At 39.5% G+C, this 26,772-nt stretch overlaps 1 protein-coding gene across 1 annotated transcript in view; it reads right to left on the bottom strand.

Moving 5' to 3' along the window:
• Positions 1-26,772, bottom strand: part of LOC133561219 (GTP-binding protein 1-like) — a 38,667-nt gene extending 11,895 nt beyond the window's left edge. Inside the window, exons 1-9 of the mRNA XM_061914547.1 lie at positions 26,679-26,772; positions 26,236-26,416; positions 16,466-16,577; positions 11,452-11,632; positions 11,190-11,373; positions 10,955-11,119; positions 6,946-7,069; positions 6,767-6,881; positions 3,173-3,317 (exon numbers count right to left, since the gene is read on the bottom strand). Of these exons, the coding sequence (XP_061770531.1) occupies positions 3,173-3,317; positions 6,767-6,881; positions 6,946-7,069; positions 10,955-11,119; positions 11,190-11,373; positions 11,452-11,632; positions 16,466-16,577; positions 26,236-26,412 (1,203 nt within the window). The 5' untranslated portion in view covers positions 26,413-26,416; positions 26,679-26,772. The remainder of the gene's footprint in view (positions 1-3,172; positions 3,318-6,766; positions 6,882-6,945; positions 7,070-10,954; positions 11,120-11,189; positions 11,374-11,451; positions 11,633-16,465; positions 16,578-26,235; positions 26,417-26,678) is intronic.

Raw genomic sequence — 26,772 nt, 5'->3', positions numbered from 1 at the left:
TCGGCAACCCAAAATGTTGAAAGAGCCATATTGGACCAAATATACAAAAACAAATCCATCTGGATCTGCAAAAAATTAAAAGCCATATTACATACAGATAGTGTGTCATGAGATATAAATTGAATTATGAGGACTTAAAGGAAACTAAATGAGCTCAAATATAGCTACAAATGAGACATAGTGATGCAATATGTACATACAGCTAGCCTAAATAGCATGTTAGCATCGATTAGCTTGCAGTCATGCAGTGACCAAATATGTCTGGTTAGTACTCTACAAAAGTCAATAACATCAACAAAACTGCACAACGTTATAAGTTTGCTGGACAAAATAAAACAGAAAAAGTAGTGGCATAAATCACGTCTTAGAAAGTCGGAGAAAGTTATGCATGTAAACAAACTAGGGTGAGTTCAAAGACCGCCAAAATCAATAGGACAAAACGGCGCTCGCCAAATACTTGAATAAGTGAAGCATGTTTGAAATAACAGCGTGTTTTATAGCAATTAGGGAGGTTTGTGTCATAATTTGTCCTCCTACAGAAACCAAATTAAAACAAAAAATATGTTTTTTTCCCCTCATCATTTCCATTTTTCATATATTTTTGAAAAAGCTCCAGAGAGCCACAGGGCGGCGCTAAAGAGCCGCTTGCGGCTCCAGAGCCGCGGGTTGCCGACCCCTGCTTTAAGACTTAGTTTACTTAACTACAAAGTAAACATCAGCTTTCAGGCTGCACTGTCCATAAATGTATAATTCTGTGCTTGCTACTCGTTTCTAGCATGTGCAGATAGTTAAACGCATGAAGAAACAGAAGCTCCAGAAGTTTTGTTTGGGATTGATAATCCTTCCTTTGAATACATCGCCTTCTTTATTTTCTTTTTCATTTAGCATTGTAGGACTTGACATATAAACATAAAATATACATTACAAAAGTGTATCGTCCGTTTTGTATTTGACATCTGTATCGGCCCTTAGAAAAAATGTATCTGTCGATGTCTAATCATCTGTATCTGCCCTTGAAAAAAAATTATCTATCGATGTCTAATCATCTGTATCGGCCCTTAAAAAAATAATTATCGGTCGATGTCTAATCATCTGTATCGGCCCTTAAAAATATATATATATATGTCGATGTTTAATCATCTGTATCGGCCCTTAAAAAAATGATCTGTCTGTCTAATCATCTGTATCGGCCCTTTAAAAAAAATCATCTGTCGATGTCTAATCATCTGCATTGGCCCTCAAAAAAAAAATCATCTGTCGATGTCTTATCATCTGTATCTGCCCTTTAAAAAAATGATCTGTCGATGTCTAATCATCTGTATCTGCCCTTGAAAAAAATTATCTGTCGATGTCTAATCATCTGCATCGGCCCTTAAAAAAATTATCTGTCGATGTCTAATCATCTGTATCGGCCCTTAAAATAAATTATCTGTCGATGTCTAATCATCTGTATCGGCCCTTTAAAAAATAATTATCTATCGATGTCTAATTATCTGTATCGGCCCTTAAAAAAATTATCTGTCGATGTCCAATCATCTGTATCGGCCCTTAAAAAAATTATCTGTCGATGTCCGATCATCTGTATCGGCCCTTAAAAAAAATCATCTGTCAATGTCTAATCATCTGTATCGGCCCTTAAAAAAAACCATCTGTCGATGTCTAATCATCTGTATCGGCCCTTAAAAAAATTATCTGTCGATGTCTAATCATCTGTATCGGACCTTAAAAAAATTATCTGTCGATGTCTAATCATCAGTATCGGCCCTTAAAAAAATATATATGTCGATGTTTAATCATCTGTATCGGCCCTTAAAAAAATTATCTGTCGATGTCTAATCATCTGTATCGGCCCTTAAAAAAAATTATCTGTCGAAGTCTAATCATCCATATCGGCCCTTTAAAAATATATCTGTCTATGTCTAATCATCTGTATCGGCCCTTAAAAAAATATCTGTCTATGTCTAATCATCTGTATCGGCCCTTAAAAACAATTATCTGTCGATGTCTAGTCATCTGTATCGGCCCTTAAAAAAAAATCTGTCTATGTCTAATCATCTGTATCGGCCCTTAAAAACAATTATCTGTCGATGTCTAGTCATCTGTATCGGCCCTTAAAAAAATGATCTGTCTATGTGTAATCATCTGTATCGGCCCTTAAAAAAAAATCTGTCTATGTCTAATCATCTGTATCTGCCCTTAAAATAAATTATCTGTCGATGTCTAATCATCTGCATAGGCCCTTAAAAAAATAATTATCTGTCGATGTCTAATCATCTGTATCGGCCCTTAAAAACAATTATCTGTCGATGTCTAGTCATCTGTATCGGCCCTTAAAAAAATATCTGTCCATGTCTAATCATCTGTATCGGCCCTTAAAAAAAAAAAAATCTGTCGATGTCTAATCGTCTGTATTGGCCCTTAAAAAAATATCTGTCTATGTCTAATCATCTGTATCTGCCCTTAAAATAATTTATCTGTCTATGTCTAATCATCTGTATCTGCCCTTAAAATAAATTATCTGTCGATGTCTAATCATCGGTATCGGCCCTTAAAAAAATTATCTGTCGATGTCTAGTCATCTGTATCAGCCCTTAAAATAAATTATCTGTCGATGTCTAATCATTTGCATAGGCCCTTAAAAAAATAATTATCTGTCGATGTCTAATCATCTGTATCGGCCCTTAAAAAAAAATCATCTGTCGATGTCTAATCATCTGTATCGGCCCTTAAAAACAATTATCTGTCGATGTCTAGTCATCTTAAAAAAATATCTGTCTATGTCTAATCATCTGTATCGGCCCTTAAAAAAAAAAAAATCTGTCGATGTCTAATTGTCTGTATCGGCTCTTAAAAAAAAAAAATAATCTGTCAATGTCTAATAATCTGTATCGGCCCTTAAAAAAAAGGATCTGTCGATGTCTAATCATCTGTATCGGCCCTTAAAAAAAATCATCTGTCGATGTCTAATCATCTGTATCGGCCCTTAAAAAAAATTATCCGTTGATGTCCAATCATCTGTATCAGCCGTTAAAAAAATGATCTGTCAACGTCTAATCATCTGTATCGGCCCTTAAAAAAATGATTATCTGTCGATATCCAATCATCTGTATCGACCCTTAAAAAAAAACGTATCGGTCTATCTGTAATGTGGACCCCATCTTCCGGTACGTACCGGAACAGAGTACGTGTCGTCTATTTGGAACTCTGCGGGCTCGTCGTCGTTGAAGTTGGTTCTGGAGGAGAGGAGGTTGAGGAACATCTTCAGGAGCTCCATGTTCTCTCCCGTCACGTTTGAAATCTGGAATATGGGACACATCCTGTAGGGGCCGAGATGAAAATGATATCACACAGCGGTCGCTTAATAACCGCTGTTATCGTATTCACACACTTTCACTCGCCGCCTGTCGCCTCTCGCCCACAAACATTAGAACACAGCTACTCTGCCAGAGCATAAGAAGATGGAGCAGACAGTATATAGAGTGAGTAGTTTTGGAAGTATTAAAGTCATGTGACATCGCAACCATCACTAATCACAAAAATGTACAGTAAGTCAAAAAGTTAATAAATTCTTCCTAGCTTTTCCTTCATTTTCATGGTATTTTTACTCACTTTTTGCCTATGCGTCATGGCCAATTATGCACATTTGACGATGACATCACTGCCACACTGACGACCACAACTTGTCTAAAACCGTTTTAAACAAATAAAAGAATATATGTGGCAGAAAATAGATGGAATTGGAATTGGATGGAATTACGAGAGGGACAATTTGGGAAATTTTCACGAGGATTTATTCCAGTTTGTCCCTGAGAGGGAAGCAAACATGAGGGCAACATTTTCACACTCACTTAAAAAAACACTTTTCTTCCTCCAAAAATGCTAATGGATCATTTGAATGATAAGAATGTTTTGACTCGGTTCACTCTGTCATCTGTCCTGTACAAACTTGAACTGCAGTTTACATTTATCACTCAACTATTTTAAGTATATCACAATATCATATTGTGTCCTCCCTTCAGTATCGGAATACATATTGTATCATGAGTATAGTGCCATGATACGGTGATACACACTGGATCAAGACACCTATTGTATCGTGATGCATACTGTATCGCCATACGTATTGAATCAGGATACGTATTGCATCGTGATACGGATCGTATCATGATAAATACAGTATCGTATTGTGATACATATTGTATCGTCATGCGTATTGTATCAGGATACGCATTGCACCTTGATACGGATTGTATCGTAATACGTACAGTACTTTATTGTATCGTGATACGTACAGTATCATACTGTACTGTGATACATATTGTATTGTATCATGATGCGTATTGTATTACGATACGTAAGGTATCATGATGCGTGTTGTACTGTGATACATATTGTATCATGATGCGTATTGTATTACGGTAAGCATGGTATCGTGATGCGTATTGTACTGTGATACATATTGTATCATGATGCGTATTGTATTACAGTACACATGGTATCGTGATGCGTATTGTACTGTAATACATATTGTATCATGATGCATATTGTATTACGGTACGTATGGTATCGTGATGCGTATTGTATTGTGATACATATGTATTGTATCATGATGCGTATTGTATTACGGTGCGTATGGTATCGTGATGCGGATTGTATTGTGATACATATGTACTGTATCATGATGCGTATTGTATTACGGTACGTATGGTATCGTGATGCGTATTGTATTGTGATACATACATATTGTATCATGATGCGTATTGTATTACGGTACGTATGGTATCGTGTTGCGTATTGTATTGTGATACATACATATTGTATCATGATGCGTATTGTATTACGGTACGTATGGTATCGTAATGCGTATTGTATTGTGATACATACATATTGTATCATGATGCGTATTGTATTACGGTACGTATGGTATCGTGATGCGCACTGAATCGTAATGCGCATTGTATCGTGATACGCATTGCATCGTGACACGGATGTATCGTGTTATATCGCGATGCATATAGTATCGTGATACATATGTACTGTATCCTGATGCGCATTGTACTGTGATACATATGTACTGTATCGTGGTGCATAGTGCATCGCAATACGTACTGTATTATGATACATAGTGTATCATATTGCGATGCGTACTGTATCGTGATGCGTACTCTTTCACGACGCATACTGTGTGTGATACATACACATTATATCGTGATGAGTATTGTATCGTGATGCGCACTGAATCGTAATGTATCATAATGCGCACTAAATCGTGATACGCATTGCATCGTGATACGGATTGTATTGTATTATATCGCAATGCGTACTGTACCGCGAGGAGTACTGTATCGCAATGCATATTGTATCGAGACGCGTGCTGTATCATGAAGGGTACTTACTGTATCATGATGCGCACTGTATCGCGATGCATACTGTGTCGCGATGCGTATTGTATCGTGATGTGTATTGTATCGAGAAGCGTGCTTTGTCATGAAGGGTACTGTATCGTGATGTGTACTGTATCGCGATGCGTATTGTATCGAGACGTGTGCTGTATCATGAAGGGTACTTACTGTATCGTGATGCGTACTGTATCACGATGCGTATTGTATCGAGATGTGTATTGTATCGAGACGCGTGCTTTATCATGAAGGGTACTGTATCGTGATGCGTACTGTATCGCGATGCGTATTGTATCGCGATGCGTATTGTATCGAGACGCGTGCTGTATCATTAAGGGTACTTACTGTATCGTGATGCGTACTGTATCACGATGCGTATTGTATCGAGATGGGAATTGTATCGAGACGCGTGCTTTATCATGAAGGGTACTGTATCGTGATGTGTATTGTATCGAGACGCGTGCTTTATAATGAAGGGTACTGTATCGTGATGCGTACTGTATCGCAATGCGTATTGTATCGAGACGCGTGCTGTATCATGAAGGGTACTTACTGTATCGTGATGCGTACTGTATCGCGATGCGTATTGTATGGAGACATGTGCTGTATTATGAAGGGTACTTACTGTATCGTGATGCGTACTGTATTGCGATGCGTACTGTATCGCTATACGTACTGTATCAAGATGTGTATTGTATCGAGACGTGTGCTTTATAATGAAGGGTACTGTATCGTGATGTGTACTGTATCGCGATGCGTATTGTATTGAGACGCGTGCTGTATCATGAAGGGTACTTACTGTATCGTGATGCGTACTGTATCACGATGCGTATTGTATCGAGATGGGAATTGTATCGAGACGCGTGCTTTATCATGAAGGGTACTGTATCGTGATGTGTATTGTATCGAGACGCGTGCTTTATAATGAAGGGTACTGTATCGTGATGCGTACTGTATCGCGATGCGTATTGTATCGAGACGCGTGCTGTATCATGAAGGGTACTTACTGTATCGTGATGCGTACTGTATCGCGATGCGTATTGTATGGAGACATGTGCTGTATTATGAAGGGTACTTACTGTATCGTGATGCGTACTGTATTGCGATGCGTACTGTATCGCGTGGGGTACTGTATCGCGTGGGGTATTGTATCGCATGGGGTACTGTATCGCGATGCGTACTGTATAATGAGGGGTAATGTATCGTGATACATATTGCATGGTGATACGGATGATATTGTCATACATTTTGCATCATGGTACGTACCGTATCGTGATACTTACTGCCAAGGCTCAGCTAATGCTAATCACCGGGCTAACCTGACAGAAGGCAACAGAAACAGTTTCCACGACAAAGCGCCCTCTCACCTCTCCGAGCTGAAGTTGGACGCCGTGACGATGACGTCGTCTTTGTTCTGCACCAAGACTGGTATTTTCCTGCAGCCCGGAGACTTCAACAACCTCTGTAGTAACTTGAGGGTTTCTGGGCAGAGGAGACAGGAAGACGGTCAGGTGTGTTTTTGGACGAGGCGTGACGAGGCGAGCACCTTGCAGGACGTTGGCGGGACACATGTCTATCTTGGTGACAACCACAAACACCGGGACGTTCAGAGCCAGAGCAAGACCCAGGTGCTCCTTGGTCATGCCCACGATGCCCGCGTTACTGCCAACCTGGAAGGGAACAACAAGGCGGCACATTCTTGGTTTGGAATTAAAAGAAGATCAGGAGGTCCACTGAGACCAAAAAAAAAGGAGTTTTCACCCGAAAATATTTTACTTGAAAATTTTGACTTTACTGCCATCTTGGGTCCTGCCAGGAAACTCCCAGACTGGAAAGTTCTGTGACAGGCTCCTCCCACACATTATTTGTTTATATTCCCTTTTCTTTTTAAAAGGTAATAAAACAATTATTTTGTTTTTATGAGAAGAAATAAGTGATTTTGATTTAATGGGATGACAAATATTCTGTTCTTAAAAAGAATAAAATGTAAACAATTGTTTAGTTCTTTACGGAAAAGATAGGACTAAATTGTTTAGTTTATAATGAAAATAAAATAATGTATTTTGTTTTTAAAGACAATAAAATGAGAACAATTATTCTGTTTTTAAAGTGAATAAAATTAAATCAGTTATTCTTTATCTAAGGAGAAAAAAAAGTATTCTGTTTTTAAGAATACATTGAGAATTTTATTTAAATAATTTTTTTAATGGAATAAAATGAGGACAATTTTTCTGTTTTAAAGAGAATAAAATGAAAACAATTGTTTATTTTTTTACGGAGGAAAATAGAAAAGTATTCTGTTTTTAAGGAGAATACATTGAGATTTTTTTTTTAAGGGAATAAAATGAGGACAATTGTTCTGTTTTAAAGAACAATTGAGAATTTAATTTAAATAATTTTTTTAATGGAATAAAATGAGGACAATTTTTCAGTTTTAAAGAGAATAAAATGAAAACAGTTGTTTATTTTTTTACGGAGGAAAATAGAAAAGTATTCTGTTTTTAAGGAGAATACATTTAGAATATATTTTTTAAGGGAATAAAATGAAGACAATTGTTCTGTTTTAAAGAGAATAAAATTTAAAAATACTTTAGTTTTTACAGAAAATTAAAGGAAATTAAATCAAATTGTTTAGTTCATCATAAAAATAACACAATTGATTTTGATTTTAAAGAGAATAAAATATATTTTTTTGTTTTTAAAGTGAATAAAATGAAAACAGTTATTCTGTTTTAAGGAGAATAAAATGAAAACAATTCTTCCGTTTTTAAGTGAATAAAAGAACAGTTGTTTTGTTTTTACAGAAAATGTAATTAAATTAACAACTTATTTAGTTTATAATTTAAAAAAAAAAAGTGATTTAAAAAAATAAAATAATGTCTGTTTTAAAGAATACATTGAGAATATTATTTAAATTATTTTTTAATGGAATAAAATGAGGACAATTTTTCAGTTTTAAAGAGAATACAATTAAAACAATTTTTTATTTTTTCACGGAGGAAAATAGAAAAGTATTCTGTTTTTAAGCAGAATACATTTAGAATATATTTTTTAAGGGAATAAAATGAGGACAATTGTTCTGTTTTAAAGAGAATAAAATGTAACAATACTTTAGTTTTTACAGAAAATTAAAGGAAATTAAATCAAATTTAGTTCATCATAAGAATAACACAATTGATTTAGATTTTAAAGAGAATAAAATATATTTTTTTGTTTTTAAAGTGAATAAAATGAAAACAGTTATTCTGTTTTAAGGAGAATAAAATGAAAACAATTCTTCAGTTTTTAAGTGAATAAAAGAACAGTTGTTTTGTTTTTACAGAAAATGTAATTAAATTAACAACTTATTTAGTTTATGATTAAAAACATTTTATTTAAAAAATAAAATAATGTAGTCTGTTTTAAAGACAACAATATGAAAAAAGTTATGGTCTTAAAGAGAAAATGAGAACAATTATTCTGTTTTTGAAGTGAATACAATTGAAACAATGTTTTTCATTTTAGAGAAAATAAAATAATTTATTTTGCTATTAAAGAGATAACATGAAAATCGTTATTGTGGTTTAATGAGAATAACATAAGAACAATTATTGTTTTTACAGAAAATCTGATCTAAATTAATTAATTATTTTGTTTATAATTAAAATAAAGTACTTCATTTTTATTTTAAAGAGGATAAAATAATGTAGTCGGTTTTAAAGAGAACAATATGAAAAAAGTTATGGTCTTAAAGAGAAAATGAGAAAAATTATTCTGTTTTTAATGTGAATAAAATTGAAACAATGTTTTTCATTTTAGAGAAAATAAAATAATTCATTTTGCTCTTAAAGAGAATAAAATAAAATAAATTTAAATAGAAAAAAATATATTTTGCTTTTATGAGGAATACAATTGCTTTCAAAGTGTATGAAATGAAAAAAATATTAATTTGTTTTAAAAGTGAATAAAATGAGAAAATATTTATTTTGTTTTTAAAGGGGAACATTATCACAATTTCAAAAGGGTTAAAAACAATAAAATTCAGTTCCCAGTGGCTTGTTGTATTTTTAGAATTTTTTTTCTAAATTTTACCGGTCCCGGAATATCCCTAAAAAAACCTTTAAAGTGCTTGATTTTCGCTATTTGCGATGCCACTATCCATTTCCCTGTGACGTCATACAGTGCGGCCAATGTAAACAAACAATGGGAATACCACAGCAAGATATAGCGACATTAGCTCGGATTCAGACTCGGATTTCAGCGGCTTAAGCGATTCAACAGATTACGCATGTATTGAAACGGATGGTTGGAGTACGAAAATATTGAAGAAGAAACTGAAGCTATTGAGTGAATAGCTATTGACGCTATTCATAGCCATAGCAAGGCCGAATAGCTGCGTTAGCATCGCTGGTAAAATGTGCGGACCAAACGATCAGGACTTTCGCATCTTGAGACACTGGAGCAACTTAAATCCGTCGATTGGTAAGTGTTTGTTTCGCATTAAATGTGGGTGGAAGGAAACGTAATATAGTTGCAAATGCATCTGCAGGTTATCCATACATCTCTGTGCCACGTCTGCTTTAGCACCGCCGGTAAATAGCATGTTAGCATCGATTAGCGTAGCATGTTAGCATCGATTAGCTGGCAGTCAACATCAACAAAACTCACCTTTGTGAATTTGTTGACTTTATAGTTGCAAATGCATCTGCAGGTTATCCATACATCTCTGTGCCATGTCTGCTTTAGCACCGCCGGTAAATAGCATGTTAGCATCGATTAGCATAGCATGTTAGCATCGATTAGCTGGCAGTCACGCCGCAACCAAATATGTCTAATTAGCACATAAGTCAACATCAACAAAACTCCCCCTTGTGATTTCGTTGACTTTATCGTTGCAAATGCATCTGCAGGTTATCCATACATCTCTGTGCCATGTCTGTCATCGCCGATAAAATGTGGAGACACTTTGGTACATTCAATGGGGGTCTGGCGGCAGACACTTTGGCATCTTGGGGCCAGTGGTGCAACTTGAATCCCTCCCTGTTAGTGTTGTTACACCCTCCGACAACACACCGACGAGGCATGATGTCTCCAAGGTTCCAAAAAATAGTCGAAAAAACGGAAAATAACAGAGCTGTAATGTGTTGAAAATGAAAATGGCGGGTGTGTTACCTCGGTGACGTCACATTCTGACGATAAACAGAAAGGCGTTTAATTCGCCAAAATTCACCCATTTAGAGTTCGGAAATCGGTTAAAAAAATATATGGTCTTTTTTCTGCACCATCAAGGTATATATTGACGCCTACATAGGTCTGCTGATAATGTTCCCCTTTAATGTATATAAAATTAGAATAGAACAATATTTTTTTTGTTTTTAAGGAGGATACAATGAGAATAAATAACTTAATTTTTTTAAAGGGGATACACTTAGAACAATTATGCAGAGTGAATATAATGAGTTAAAACAATCAGTGAGATTGTAAAGAGGACAACATGTATTAGATTTGATCAATTAAATCAAACAATGACTTAGTAAAGAGAACACAAGGACTAGAATGATTAAAGGGGGTCTGACCATCAGCATGCAGAAGTCTGGCAGGTGTCCGGTCATGCCAAACACGGTGGTCTTCAGGTACTTCTCGTGTCCCGCCAGGTCGATGAAGGTGATCACCTTGGAGGACTTCTCACAGATCTTGGTCCAGTCCAAGCCTCCGCCGTGACTGTCGGGCTTGTTGACTACCTGGAGAAACGACGAGGACGATGAGGATGTGAGGACGGACGCAGGTGACTTCCTGTGAGGTGCTGCCCACCTGCCCCTCGTGGTCAAAACCCAGGATGTCGTTCCCCACGCTGCTGGTCCTGCCGCTCTCCATCTCGTGTTTGTGCCGGAAGAGCTTCTGGCGGGCAAAGCCTCGACCGTTGTCCAGCTCGCCGTGGGTCAGAACGCCCAGCAGGGTGCTCTTGCCGGCGTCCACGTTGCCGACCACCGCCACCCTGGAGCAAAACACAAAAGAATGAATCATAGTAGGCAGAGGATGAAGTCTTATGATCCTCACGTGTCCCAAGGCGTACCTGACCTCCAGGAAGTCCTGCTCGCCCACACGCCGGCGGATCAGGTAGTCGCAGATCTTACCGCCCGCCTCCGTCCTCTCTCTCAGCGGGATGAGGTCCGCCTCGATCTGCTCGCACAGCGACCTCACCGTGGCGATGGACGCCTCCATGTCCGTGTCGTTCAGACCGTAGTCGCCGCCGTCTGAACACAGAGATAAAGATCAGCCCTTTGAAGTTGTCGATACGCCAACGCAGTGCTTAATTAACCCAATCAGCAGATGCCCCGCGATCACAGTTCCAAACATAGATGCCTTCCACATCTGCTCTTCAAAGTATGGACAAGACAAAGAGGCCAGCGGGGACAAACAGGGAGGAGAGTGCCAAAAAGTAAGTGTTATAGATTTATTTGTAAATTTGAACAGTTTGATTTGAAAGATTCTGCTCAATGGTCAAATGTTATTGAATATTACTGCCACAAAAATGTAAACTTTGAAAAAGGATGACTAACTCTTGTAATGTCTGGAAGTTGTCATTCAGCTTTAGGACACTTTGCACTTTGGAAACTATTTTTTTTTTGTATTTAATTTTGCTTTCTCCATTAAATTTAATTTTATATTACTCTATTTGCATTTATGTACTTAATTTTTTTCTATTAAATACAATTATTTTAAATATATTTTTCTGTTTGTTTATTTATTAAAAACATGTATTTATTTTTTATTAAAAATATATATTTTTTAATTTAAACTATTTGTTATACTTTTTTTTCTATATATTATTTTTTATATTTTTCTCCAGAGACTTCCATCCATCCATTTTCTACCACTTATTCCCTTTGGGGTCGCTGGTGCCTATCTCAGCTACAATCGGGCAGAAGGCGGCGTACACCCTGGACAAGTCACTCTATCATCACAGGGCCAACACAGATAAACAGACAACATCCAACCATTTTCTACCGCTTATTCCCTTTGGGGTCGCGGGGGGCGCTGGTGCCTATCTCAGCTACAATCGGGCAGAAGGCGGCGTCCACCCTGGACAAGTCGCCACCTCATCGCTGGGCCAACACAGATAAACAGACAACCTTCACACTTCCATCCATCCATTTTCTACCGCTTATTCCCTTTTGGGGTCGCGGGGGGCGCTGGCGCCTATCTCAGCTACAATCGGGCGGAAGGCGGGGTACACCCTGGACACTTATTAAATTATATTTTTTATATTTATATACAGAATGGGGCATTTTACCAAATTACTGCAAAGTGCTGTCACTTAAACAAAAAAGGGGTTAAAGGCCTACTGAAATGAGATGTTCTTATTTAAACGGGGATAGCAGGTCCTTTCTATGTGTCATACTTGATCATTTTGCGATATTGCCATATTTTTGCTGAAAGGATTTAGTAGAGAACATCCACGAGAAAGTTCGCAACTTTTGGTCGCTAATAAAAAAGCCCTGCTTTTACCGGAAGTAGCAGACGATGACGTCACGGGTTGTCGGGCTCCTCACATCGTTTTTAATGTGAGCCTCCAGCATCAAGAGCTATTCGGACCGAGAAAGCGACAATTTCCCCATTAATTTGAGCGAGGATGAAAGATTTGTGGATGAGGATATTGATAGTGAAGGACTAGAAAAAAAATTTAAATAAAAAATAAAGTTAAAAAAAAAAAGGCGATTGCATTAGGAGCGATTCAGATGTTTTTAGACACATTTACTAGGATAATTCTGAGAAATCCCTTATCTTTCTATTGTGTTGCTAGTGTTTTAGTGAGTTAAATAGTACCTGATAGTCAGAGGCAGCTGCATGGATGGCGCAAGCTCCGCTGATCTCCAGAAAGAGGCGACTTTTTACCACAATTTTCACACCGAAAAGTGCCGGTTGACAAGTGGTCGGGATCCATGTTCGCTTGACCGCTCTGATCCATAGTAAAGCTTCACCTCCGGGAATTTTAAACAAGGAAACGCCGTGTGTTTGTGTGGTTAAAGGCTAAAGCTTCCCACCTCCATCTTTCTACTTGGACTTCTCCATTATTAATTGAACTAATTGCAAAAGATTCAGCAACACAGATGTCCAAAATACTGTGTAATTGCGCGATGAAAAGAGTCGACTTTTAGCCGCAAGTGGTGCTGGCTAATATGTGCCCTCCAACCAATAACGTCACGCGCACGCGTGTTCATTCTACGACGTTTTCAACAGGAAAATCCGCGGGAAATTTAAAATTGTAATTTAGTAAACTAAAAAGGCCGTATTGGCATGTGTTGCAATGTTAATATTTCATCATTGATATATAAACTATCAGACTGCGTTGTCAATAGTAGTGGCTTTCAGTAGGCCTTTAATAAAACAATTAGGCGCAGTCAAGGCGCTGAGGGGTTCCGGTTTGGTAACCGCAGGATTAGGTCTCTGCTTTTTGCAGATGATGTGGTCCTGATGGTTTCATCTGACCAGGATCTTCAGCTCTCGCTGGATCGGTTCGCAGCCGAGTGTGAAGCGACCGGAATGAGAATCAGCACCTCCAAATCCGAGTCCATGGTTCTCGCCCAGAAAAGGGTGGAATGCCATCTCCGGGTTGGGGAGGAGACCCTGCCCCAAGTGGAGGAGTTCAAGTACCTAGGAGTCTTGTTCACGAGTGAGGGAAGAGTGGATCGTGAGATCGACAGGCGGATCGGTGCGGCGTCTTCAGTAATGCGGACGTTGTATCGATCCGTTTTGGTGAAGAAGGAGCTGAGCCGGAAGGCAAAGCTCTCAATTTACCGGTCGATCTACGTTCCCATCCTCACCTATGGTCATGAGCTTTGGGTCATGACCGAAAGGATAAGATCACGGGTACAAGTGGCCGAAATGAGTTTCCTCCGCCGTGTGGCGGGGCTCTCACTTAGAGATAGGGTGAGAAGCTCTGCCATCCGGGAGGAACTCAAAGTAAAGCCGCTGCTCCTTCACATCTCGAGGAGCCAGATGAGGTGGTTCGGGCATCTGGCACCCGAACGCCTCCCTAGGGAGGTGTTTAGGGCACGTCCAACCGGTAGGAGGCCACGGGGAAGACCCAGGACACGTTGGGAAGACTATGTCTCCCGGCTGGCCTGGGATCGCCTCGGGATCCCCCGGGAAGAGCTAGACAAAGTGGCTGGTGAGAGGGAAGTCTGGGCTTCCCTGCTTAGGCTGCGACCCGACCTCGGATAAGCGGAAGATGATGGATGGATGGATGGTATTCAGACATGGATTTTTACTGAGATTCTATTCAGAATCACATTATTAATCCCCGAGGGGAAATTACAATTTTATTATTCTAAAATTCTATTATGATCTGTTTAAACCCAGGGCTTCAATTGAGATAATGATTAGAAAAATACATGTCAAATTATATTTAAGAAATAAGTGTCTCCAATCATGACCCCTAAATTTCAATTTATGAAAATACTGCTTAAAACATTTTTCAAATTTGTTTCAATGGTATAACTTAAATCATCTTTATGACTTAATACAAACAAAGGTTTAAATACATAGATTTTTTGTTGGTTTAATTTTCAAATGAATAAACCGTGCTCCAAAAAAATCATCCGATCGTTGTTGTGTAGCAAGTTTACGAGGGCTGCAACGATTAATCGATTTGATATATATTATTTTGCTTTTAGTAATCGTTTAATGAGTGTAACTAATACAAATTAATAAAATTCAAACTACATAAAAGAAGGAAAAACAACATCAATCAAAAGTAAAAGATGGTGAAAAGGTACATTGATCATTTGTTTGTGTTTTAATTATTCTTCTGTTTAGTATTTCCTGTTTTTAGTTCCTGTGAGCGCTCTTATTTTGTCTGTTTCCTGTTTTTTTCCCCTGAGCGCTGTTTCCCCTCAGCTGCGGCTGATTGGCACCTGGCCACACCTGGTGTCAATCAGCCCGCTCCTATTTGTACCTGCTTTGTCTTCCAGTCAGTGCTGGATTATTGTCGATGTCGCTCTTGTCGTTGCTACCTGTCGTGTCGTATCTTGTCTTGTCAATGCAGCAATGCGGTAAGCTATATTTGATTGCATTTTTTTTAGCTTACTGCCTTTTGTTCCCTGCTTCCAAGTTTGTTTTCGTATTACATGTACAACGTCTGTTTCCTGCTCAATACCTGCTAGCTTCCACGCTAGAAATCTTTGTTTTTGCTACCTTCCATGCTAAGCTCCGTTTATTTTCTACCTCCCAAGCTAGCTCTCTTTGTTTGTTATGCACCTCGTGCGTGCATTTTGTTGTACCCCTTGGGTTTGTTTTTGTTTTAGTGTTTTTATTAAATCATGTTTTCTCTCTGCATCTTGGGGTTTGTCACAAACTAACTCTGACAAAATGGGAGTTAAATATAAGATACACTTGAATAAATAAAAGGTAAATGGCAGGTAAAATGAGATGCATTAATGGTAAATTTAAGTTCAGTTAAAGGTAAAGGAAATTAAAATAAGTTAAATCGAAGATACACTAATTTAAATAAGGTAAAACGAGGTCAAAGAACATAAATAGAACGTAAAATAATTTAATGAAGGTTATAGCAAGCAGAAAAACTTTGTTCAACTGTTTTCCCTAAAATATAAGGTGTATTTTGTTTCATTACTCAATTAATCGAACAAATGTATCATTATATTAATAAAACAATCGACAGCCACGTCCCTAATGTTTACCTTTTGTGAATGACTGAAACAGAAGAAAGGCGCAACATTGTGTGTTCATTGGAGGACGTTTGGATGTCACCTGGCTGTCCAGCTTTGCACAAGTAAACAGGGCTGCTCGTATCGCACATGATATCACACAGTATCGCACATGATATCACACATTTTCCATGCAAACACATACCATTGCTTAAATCAGAGAAATGGCATCGGGACACTTCTATTTTTGATATTATTAAAAGAAGGGCAACATGTTACAAAGACCAACAGGACCATAACCCTGACATCTGTGGAATATTTTCTTGTATTAATGCGTCTATCTATATGGGATCAGGGAACCCGTGTGATTGGCTCGGACAACACACAGCATTGGACGGTTAGCTCAAAGCCATTTCCTACCTGAGCCCATTCCGACCACATAGATGGTTTCTCCGCAGCCCTCGTCTAGTCGCTCCCGAAGGTGTCGCATCAGGGCGTCGTACTGTTCCCCCGTAGGACTCACCAGGAGCAGCTGCGTGGACGAAGATGAGGTTTGGATCAGCGGTGTGGATTATTCTCAACCAGTCCCAAGTCCCATCCCAGGGAGGAGGATCAAACTTCTAACCAGATTCAATTCCAGGGGGGAATTTAACCAAACTGCAATGCCATGAAGTACAAACCCCGTTTCCATATGAGTTGGGAAATTATGTTAGATGTGAATATAAACGGAATACAATGATTTGCAAATCCTTTTCAACCCATATTCAGTTGAATATGCTACGAAGACAACATATTTGATGTTCAAACTCATAAACTTTATTTTATTGCAATTAATCATTAACTTTAGAATTTGATGCCAGCAACACGTGACAAAGAAGTTGGGAAAGGTGGCAATAAATAGTGAAAAAATTGAAGAATGCTCATCAAACACTTATTTGGAACATCCCACAGGTGTGCAGGCTAATTGGGAACAGGTGGGTGCCATGATTGGGTATAAAAACAGCTTCCCAAAAAAATGCTCAGTCTTTCACAAGAAAGGATGGGGCGAGGTACACCCCTTTGTCCACAACTGCGTGAGCAAATAGTCAAACAGTTTAAGAACGACGTTTCTCAAAGTGCAATTGCAAGAAATTCAGGGATTTCAACATCTACGGTACATAATATCATCAAAAGGTTCAGAGAATCTGGAGAAATCACTCCACGTGGACGGAAACCAACATTGAATGACCGTGACCTTCGATCCCTCAGACGGCACTTTATCAAAAACCGACATCAATCTCTAAAGGATATCACCACATGGGCTCAGGAACACTTCAGAAAACCACTGTCATTGAATACAGTTCAGTGTTACATCTGTAAGTGCAAGTTAAAGCTCTACTATGCAAAGCGAAAGCTATTTATCAACAACATCCAGAAACGCCGCCGGCTTCTCTGGGCCAGAGATCATCTAAGATGGACTGATGCAAAGTGGAAAAGTGTTCTGTGGTCTGACGAGTCCACATTTCAAATTGTTTTTGGAAATATTCGACATCGTGTCATCCGGACTAAAGGGGAAGCGAACCCTCCAGTCTGTTATCTACACAAAGTTCAAAAGCCAGCATCTGTGATGGTATGGGGGTGCATTAGTGCACAAGGCATGGGTAACTTCCACATCTGTGAAGGCACCATTAATGCTGAAAGGTACATACAGGTTTTGGAACAACATATGCTGCCACCCAAGCGCCATCTTTTTCATGGACGCCCCTGCTTATTTCAGCAAGACAATGCCAAGCCACATTCATCACGTGTTACAACAGCGTGGCTTCATAGAAAAAGGAGTGCGGGTACTTTCCTGGCCCACCTGCAGTCCAGACCTGTCTCTAATCGAAAATGTGTGGCGTATTATAAAAGCGTAAAATACGACAGCAGAGTTGAACGACTGAAGCTCTACAGAAAACCAAAATGGGAAAGAATTCCACTTTCAAAGCTTTAACAATTAGCTTCCTCAGTTTCCAAACCTTCATTGAGTGTTGTTAAACGAAAAGGTGATGTAACACAGTGGTGAACATGCCCTTTCCCAACTACTTTGGCACGTGTTGCAGCCATGAAATTCTAAGTTAATTATTATTTGCAATAAAAATAAAATGTATGAGTTTGAACATCAAATATCTTGTCTTTGTAGTGCATTCCATTGAAAATGGGTTGAAATTGATTTGCAAATCATTGTATTCCTTTTATATTTACATCTAAAACAATTTCCCAACTCATATGGAAACGGGGTTTGTACAAGTTCTGCGACTATGAAGCTCAAATGCTGCATGCTAACAGCTAGCACGTATAAACTACCAACTTATAAGACTGTAAATATAGCTAAAAAAATTAGCATGCTAACACAATATTTCCACACTTAGCAAAACATGGCTAATAGTAACTCAAAGGAGAGAAAAATTATGTCAGTGGTTTGGTTTTGCGGCAATCGACGTGGAATCAATCAATCAATCAATCAATGTTTACTTATTTAGCCCTAAATCACGAGTGTCTCAAAGGGCTGCAAAAAGCACAACACAAACCGTTATGACATCCTTGGTAGGCCCACATAAGGGCAAGGGAAACTCACACCCAGTGGGATGTCGGTGACAATGATGACTATGAGAACCTTGGAGAGGACGAAAGCAATGGATGTCGAGCGGGTCTAACATAACAGTGAGAGTCCAGTCCATAGTGGATCTAACATAATAGTGAGAGTCCAGTCCATAGTGGATCCAACATAATAGTGAGAGTCCAGTTCATAGTGGATCTAACATAATACAGAGAGTCCAGTTCATAGTGGATCTAACATAATAGTGAGAGTCCAGTCCATAGTGGATCTAACATAATAGTGTGAGTCCAGTCCATAGTGGATCTAACATAATAGTGAGAGTCCAGTCCATAGTGGATCTAACATAATAGTGAGAGTCCAGTCCATAGTGGATCCAACATAATAGTGTGAGTCCAGTCCATAGTGGATCTAACATAATAGTGAGAGTCCAGTCCATAGTGGATCTAACATAATAGTGAGAGTCCAGTCCATAGTGGATCCAACATAATAGTGAGAGTCCAGTCCATAGTGGATCTAACATAATAGTGAGAGTCCAGTTCATAGTGGATCTAACATAATAATGAGAGTCCAGTCCATAGTGGATCTAACAAAATAGTGAGAGTCCAGTCCATAGTGGATCTAACATAATAGTGAGAGTCCAGTCCATAGTGGATCTAACATAATAGTGAGAGTCCAGTCCATAGTGGATCTAACATAATAGTAAGAGTCCAGTCCATAGTGGATCTAACATAATAGTGAGAGTCCAGTTCATAGTGGATCTAACATAATAGTGAGAGTCCAGTCCATAGTGGATCTAACATAATAGTGAGAGTCAAGTCCATAGTGGATCTAACATAATAGTGAGAGTCCAGTTCATAGTGGATCTAACATAATAATGAGAGTCCAGTTCATAGTGGATCTAACATAATAGTGAGAGTCCAGTCCATAGTGGATTTAACATAATAGTGAGAGTCCAGTTCATAGTGGATCTAACATAATAGTGAGAGTCCAGTTCATAGTGGATCTAACATAATAATGAGAGTCCAATTCATAGTGGATCTAACATAATAGTGAGAGTCCAGTCCATAGTGGATCTAACATAATAGTGAGAGTCCAGTCCATAGTGGATCTAACATAATAGTGAGAGTCCAGTCCATAGTGGATCTAACATAATAGTGTGAGTCCAGTCCATAGTGGATCTAACATAATAGTGAGAGTCCAGTTCATAGTGGATCCAACATAATAGTGAGAGTCCAGTTCATAGTGGATCTAACATAATAGTGAGAGTCCAGTCCATAGTGAGGCCAGCCGGAGACTATCCCAAGCGGAGGCGGATCAGCAGGGCAGGGATGTGCCAAGGAATAAATGATTGCACGCTGCAAAGTTTGTTTCAAAAATGTAGCAACACAACAAACTCGTTCCAACAACTGAAATGCAACTCTTTACAAAAACAGCAAAAAAAACCAACAAAAAACTCCTGCTAAAACGCAGATTACTGCGGGGGAATTTACACAGTTGGCATGTGTGATAAGAAAGAAGCAGAGTGGAAAACGAGAGCTAAAGCGGTCTCTCTGCAAGTCACTAATACAGCGCTGAAGCCTGCTTTTATCCATCCATTCAAACTAGAGAAACCTCTCAATGCTCCATTTGTATTTACACAAGTATTTTAATCAAGACAGAAGATTTAAGTGTGTTCTGTATGCAGATCAAAAGGTTGGAGTGGATTTAGACTTAGACAAACTTTATTGATCCACAAAGGAAAATTGTTCCCCACATAGCTCAGTTACAAAGGATGGCAAGGGTAAGGATGGAAAGAATAATGCAGGTATAAAGTAGACTAAAAATGTACCATAGTAGCAATATAAAATATAACATACATGTAATATTAACATATGATGTATACATTATACTATATATGCGCCAGAGTGCCTGTGCATCGGTTGGGGACATCCCTGCGCTGCTGACCCGTCTTTGCTCGGGATAGTCTCCTGCTGGCCTCACTATGGACTGGACTCTCACTATTATGTTAGATCCACTATGGACTGGACTCTCACTATTATGTTAGATCCACTATGGACTGGACTCTCACTATTATGCTAGATCCACTACTGACTGGAATCTCACCATTATGTTAGAGCCACTATGGACTGGACTCTCACCATTATGTTAGATCCACTATGGACTGGACTCTCACTATTATGTTAGATCCACTATGGACTGGACTCTCACTATTATGTTAGATCCACTATAGACTGTCCACTATGGACTGGACTCTCACAATATTATGTTAGATCCACTATGGCATGGGTGTCAAACTCTGGCCCGTGGGCCAAATTTGGCCCGCCGTGTAATTTCACTTGGCCCTTGAGGCAATATCAAATTAACATTAGAGCTGGCCCGCTGCTATAACACCACATTCACCGCTAATCTTACTTGCCAACCCTCCCGATTTTCCCGGGAGACTCCCGAAGTTCAGTGCCCCCCCCGAATTTCTTCCGGGACAACAATATTTGGGGTGGGCTTTAAAGGCACTGCCTTTGGCGTTCTCTACAACCTGTCTCCACGTCCGCTTTTCCTCCATACAAACAGCGTGCCGGTCCAGTCACATAATATATGCGGCTAATACACACACACACACACAAGTGAATGCAAGGCATACTTGGTCAACAGCCATACAGGTCACACTGAGGGTGGCCGTATAAACAACTTTAACACTGTTACAAATATGCGCCACACTGTGAACCCACACCAAACAAGAATGACACATTTCGGGAGAACATCCGCACCGTAACACAACATAAACACAACAGAACAAATACCCACAACGCCTTGCAGCACTAACTCTTCCGGGACACTACAATACACACCCCCCGCTATCACCAAACCCCGTCCACCTCAACCCCACCGCCAAAAAGAGGCATTCAATTTTTATTAAAATTTTATTTGATATGCCATTGATATTTTTTAATTATTATTATTATTTGAAACTTGATTTTGCATGTCACTATAAAGTTATATAAACCTTGCTTGTTCAATATTCAATGCAAAACTTGTTTGGGTCCCTATTAAAAGGTAAATTTGTTCCACCTCGGCCCGCGGCTTTGTTCGGGATTTAAATTTTGGCCCACTCTGTATTTGAGTTTGACACCCCTGCACTATGGACTGGACTCTCACAATATTATGTTAGAGGCACTATGGACTGGACTCTGACAATATTATGTTAGAGGCACTGTGGACTGGACTCTCACTATTATGTTAGATCCACTATAGACTGTCCACTATGGACTGGACTCTCACAATATTATGTTAGAGGCACTATGGACTGGACTCTGACAATATTATGTTAGAGCCACTATGGACTGGACTCTCACAATATTATGTTAGAGGCACTATGGACTGGACTCTCACTATTATGTTAGATCCACTATAGACTGTCCACTATGGACTGGACTCTCACAATATTATGTTAGAGGCACTATGGACTGGACTCTGACAATATTATGTTAGAGCCACTATGGACTGGACTCTCACAATATTATGCCAGACCCACTCAACGTCCATTTCACTGGTCACCCCTAGGGGGGGTTACCCACATTTGCGGTCCTCTCCAAGGTTTCTCATAGTCATTCACATCAACGTCCCACTGGGTTGTGAGTTTTTCCTTGCCCTTATGTGGGCGCTGATCCGCAGATGTCGTTGTGGCTTGTGCAGCCCTTTGAGACACTTGTGATTTAGGGCTACATAAATAAACATCGATATATGTATATATAATATATACAATATATAAAAAATCTATCACATTTATTTGCATGCAATGAGATACTACATTTTTGTTTGCAGACAAAAGTTTTACTTTCCATTGGAGGCTCTATATTAAATAATATATGAGATTCCCCACGACCCCAAAAGGGACAAGCGGTTGAAAATGGATGGATGAATTTCCAGGTCATTATATCATCTTTTGTTACACCCAAAATCAAATCAAAGTGAAACTTGTTATGAATTTGTGTTCATTGGTTTTGATTAAAAATTAAGGAAAAAAATGTGAAAAATGTAATGGAATTTTTCATTTAAAAAAACAATAATCGTGAATTGAATTTTTGTGAAAAAAAATCTAACATTTTTTAAGCCATATCGCTCAGATCTTCGTCAACGGCACAGCAGTGGAGATGGTAAGCAGCACCAAGTTCCTGAGGGTGCAGGGAACGGACAATATGACCTGGTCCCTCCACACCGGAGCTCTTATAAAAAGAGCTCAGCAGCGCATGCTCTTTTTGCGTCGGATGAAACGAGCACAGCTCCTGCCCCCACTATTCTCACCACATTCTACAGAGGCACTATAGAGAGCCTACAGACCAACTACATCTCTTTCTGGACTAGAACCTACAGTGCCCCAGACTGGAAGTCTCTGCAGAAAAATGGTGAGGACAGCGAAAAAGACCATCGGGGCTCCTCTTCTTTCTATCTAGGAGATCGCAAAAAAGCCACCGCCTGACCAGGGCTCAGAAAATCTGCAGAGACTCCTCCCACCCTCACCAAGGACTGTTTTCACTGCCGGACTCTAGAAAGAGGTTCCGCAGAACCTCCAGGATCTGTAACAGCTTCTTCCCTCAGGCCGTAAAACTCTTGAACGCATCATAACAATCCCCTCAACTCACCCCAAAAACGGATTAACTCGCTGGAGACAATATAACATATATCCATAAACATGGATGCACCTGCAAAAGTGCAATATGTTTATCTGTACAGTAATCTATTTATTTATAACTGCACCTTACTGCTTTTTTTATCCTGCACTACCACGAGCTAATGCAACAAAATGTCGTTCTTATCTGTACTGTAAAGTTCAAATTTGAATGACAATAAAAGGAAGTCAAAGTCTAAATCTCTATTTACAGTACAGCAGTGTTTTTCAACCACCAGTGTGCCGCGCGATATTGTCTGGTGTGCAGTGGGAAATTATGCAAAAAATATTTTTGCATAAAAACAATATTTTTTTGCAAATCAATAATTATAATCTACAAATACTGTGCCGTTCCTTAGTGTCCGTGCTTTGTAGAACTCGTCTGTAGAGCTGTGATCCCAATATGCAGACCACAGCGTGCAGGTAAAAAAGGTATGCCAAAAATAAACAAAAAGGGAAAGGAAAAGGCAATGAAGCATAGGGATGGCTATGTAAAACTGGGCTACAAAGTAAACAGAAACAGAATGCTGGACGACAGCAAAAACTTACGGCGTCCACAGAGTACACCCGTACATGACATGGCAAGCAACAATGTCCACACGAAGAAGAATAGCAAGAACTTCAATAGCCTTGCTTGCTAACACAAAGCAGGTGCGGGGAGTAGCGTTTAAAAGGAAGACATGTAACTATTACAGGAAAACACCAAAAATAACAACTACTAAAGCACGACACACAGGATAACACCCAAAAAACTCAAAATAAGGCACGAGGTGGACCTGGTGAAGTTTAATTTTTTTTAACGTTTTCTGCTGGTGGTGTGTCTCCGGATTTTTAAAGGGGAACATTATCAGCAGACCTATGTAAGCATCAAAATATACCTTGATGGTGCAGAAAAAAGACCATATATTTTTTTTAACCGATTTCCGAACTCTAAATGGGTGAATTTTGGCGAATTAAACGCCTTTCTGTTTATCGCTCTGGAGGCGATGACGTCAGAATGTGACGTCGCCGAGGTAACACAGCCGCCATTTTCATGTTCAACCCATTGTAAACATTGGGTCTCAGCTCTGTTATTTTCGTTTTTTTCGACTATTTCGTCGGTGTGTTGTCGGAGGGTGTAACAACACTAACAGGGAGGGATTCAAGTTGCACCACTGGCCCCAAGATGCCAAAGTGTCTGCCGCCAGACCCCCATTGAATGTACCAAAGTGGCTCCACATTTTACCGGAGATGACAGACATGGCACAGAGATGTATGGATAACCTGCAGATGCATTTGCAACGATAAAGTCAACGAAATCACAAAGGTGAGTTTTGTTGATGTTGACTTATGTGCTAATCAGACATATTTGGTCGCGGCGTAACTCTCAGCTAATCGATGCTAACATGCTACGCTAATCGACGCTAACATGCTATTTACCGGCGGTGCTAAAGCAGACATGGCACAGAGATGTATGGATAACCTGCAGATGCATTTGTAACGATAAAGTCACAGAAATCACAAAGGTGAGTTTTGTTGATGTTGACTGCCAGCTAATCGATGCTAACATGCTACGCTAATTGACGCTAACATGCTATTTACCGGCGGTGCTAAAGCAGACATGGCACAGAGATGTATGGATAACCTGCAGATGCATTTGCAACTATATTACGTTTCCTTCCACCCACATTTAATGCAAAACAAACACTTACCAATCGACGGATTTAAGTTGCTCCAGTGTCACAAGATGCGAAAGTCCTGATCGTTTGGTCCGCACATTTTACCGGCGATACTAACGCAGCTATTCGACTATGCTATGGCTATGAATAGCGTCAATAGCTATTCGCTCAATAGCTTCAGTTTCTTCTTCAATACTTTTGTCCTCTAACCATCCGTTTCAATACATGCGTAATCTGTTGAATCGCTTAAGCCGCTGAAATCCAAGTCTGAATCCGAGCGAATGTCGCTATATCTTGCTGTGCTATTCGGCATTGTTTGTTTACATTGGCAGCACTGTGTGACGTCACAGGGAAATGGATAGTGGCATCGCAAATAGCGAAGATCGAGCACTTTAAAGCTTTTTTTAGAGATATTCGGAGACCGGTAAAATTTTGAAAAAAAAAATCAAAAAATACAACATGCCACCGGGAACTGATTTTTATTGTTTTTAACCCTTTTGAAATTGTGATAATATCCATCCCATCCATTTTCTACCGCTTATTCCATTTCGGGGTCGCGGGGGGCGCTGGCACCTATCTCAGCTACAATCGGGCAGAAGGCGGGGTACACCCTGGACAAGTCGCCTCCTCATCACAGGGCCAACTCAGATAGACAGACAACATTCACACTCACATTCACACACTAGGGCCAATTTAGTGTTGCCAATCAACCTATCCCCAGGTGCATGTCTTTGGAAGTGGGAGGAAGCCGGAGTACCTGGAGGGAACCCACGCATTCACGGGGAGAACATGCAAACTCCACATAGAAAGATCCCAAGCCTGGATTTGAACCCAGGACTGCAGGACCTTCATATTGTGAGGCAGACGCACGAACCCCTCTGCCAACGTGAAACCCGAAATTGTGATAATATTCCCCTTTAAATGGAAAAAAAAAGTGCCTTGCCTCAAAAAAGGTTGAAAAACAACACCAGAGTACAGTATTGGATACAAGTAGGGGGCGTGGCCACAAATAAAAACATGGCAGAAGTATTTTACCTTCGAACAAGCAAACTATTTTTAGAAGTTATAACAATTTCAAATACTTTTAAAACACGTTAATCCATACAATATTTGTATGAATATTACTAAAAAAAAAAACCGTCATGTTCCACAAATGCTGTTCCTTACAATAACGCAGACGAGGTATACGTGTCACTGTCTCATATTTCACCGCAAACACAACATGTTTTTTCTTCTTTTAAAACAACTTTTTAAGCAGTTTTAGGGACATCACAACCAACAAAAAGCCCACCTTGTTGCTCAAGTCCAAAAGACCGCCGGACTCGCCGTTGGTCCCCTCGCCGTCCTCGAAGACCTCTTCCCCGCATGAACCGTCCGCGCAACCCCGGTCCGGGGCGAACATGCAAGCCGGCACCGTGCACTCGGCGCCCGGGCCGAACGTCGCTCCTGACCCGGCCGACGACGCCATGTTTCTGCGGGCGGAAACACACGCAACGAGGACAACGTTAGCTTAGCTTTTAGCTTTAGCCGCTAGCTACAGGCGTGAAGTTCAGTTAAAAATCGGGTTAGCCGGGTAGCTCAATGCTACATAAACAGTCGTCAAAGTTACTTAACGCTTGTGATAAAAGTATCGGCTTACAACTTATCAGGTGCCTAAATTAAGAATGACAACAATTATTGCACCAGCTTATTCATTTTAAAATATAAAAAATTATAAAAAAAAGTACTAGCCACCTGGTTTCGGTAACTTGTTTACTAGCGGCGGTGGATCCGCTTTTTTTCCCATCGTAGAATACTCACCGGCTATTGGCTACTTTGCTTTTCGTTA

The sequence above is a fragment of the Nerophis ophidion genome, linkage group LG01, assembly GCF_033978795.1.
Source record: "Nerophis ophidion isolate RoL-2023_Sa linkage group LG01, RoL_Noph_v1.0, whole genome shotgun sequence".
NCBI classification, from domain to species: domain Eukaryota; kingdom Metazoa; phylum Chordata; class Actinopteri; order Syngnathiformes; family Syngnathidae; genus Nerophis; species Nerophis ophidion.
The sequence above is the reverse complement of the archived record's forward strand: the minus strand, read 5'-3'. Positions and strand labels throughout refer to the sequence as shown.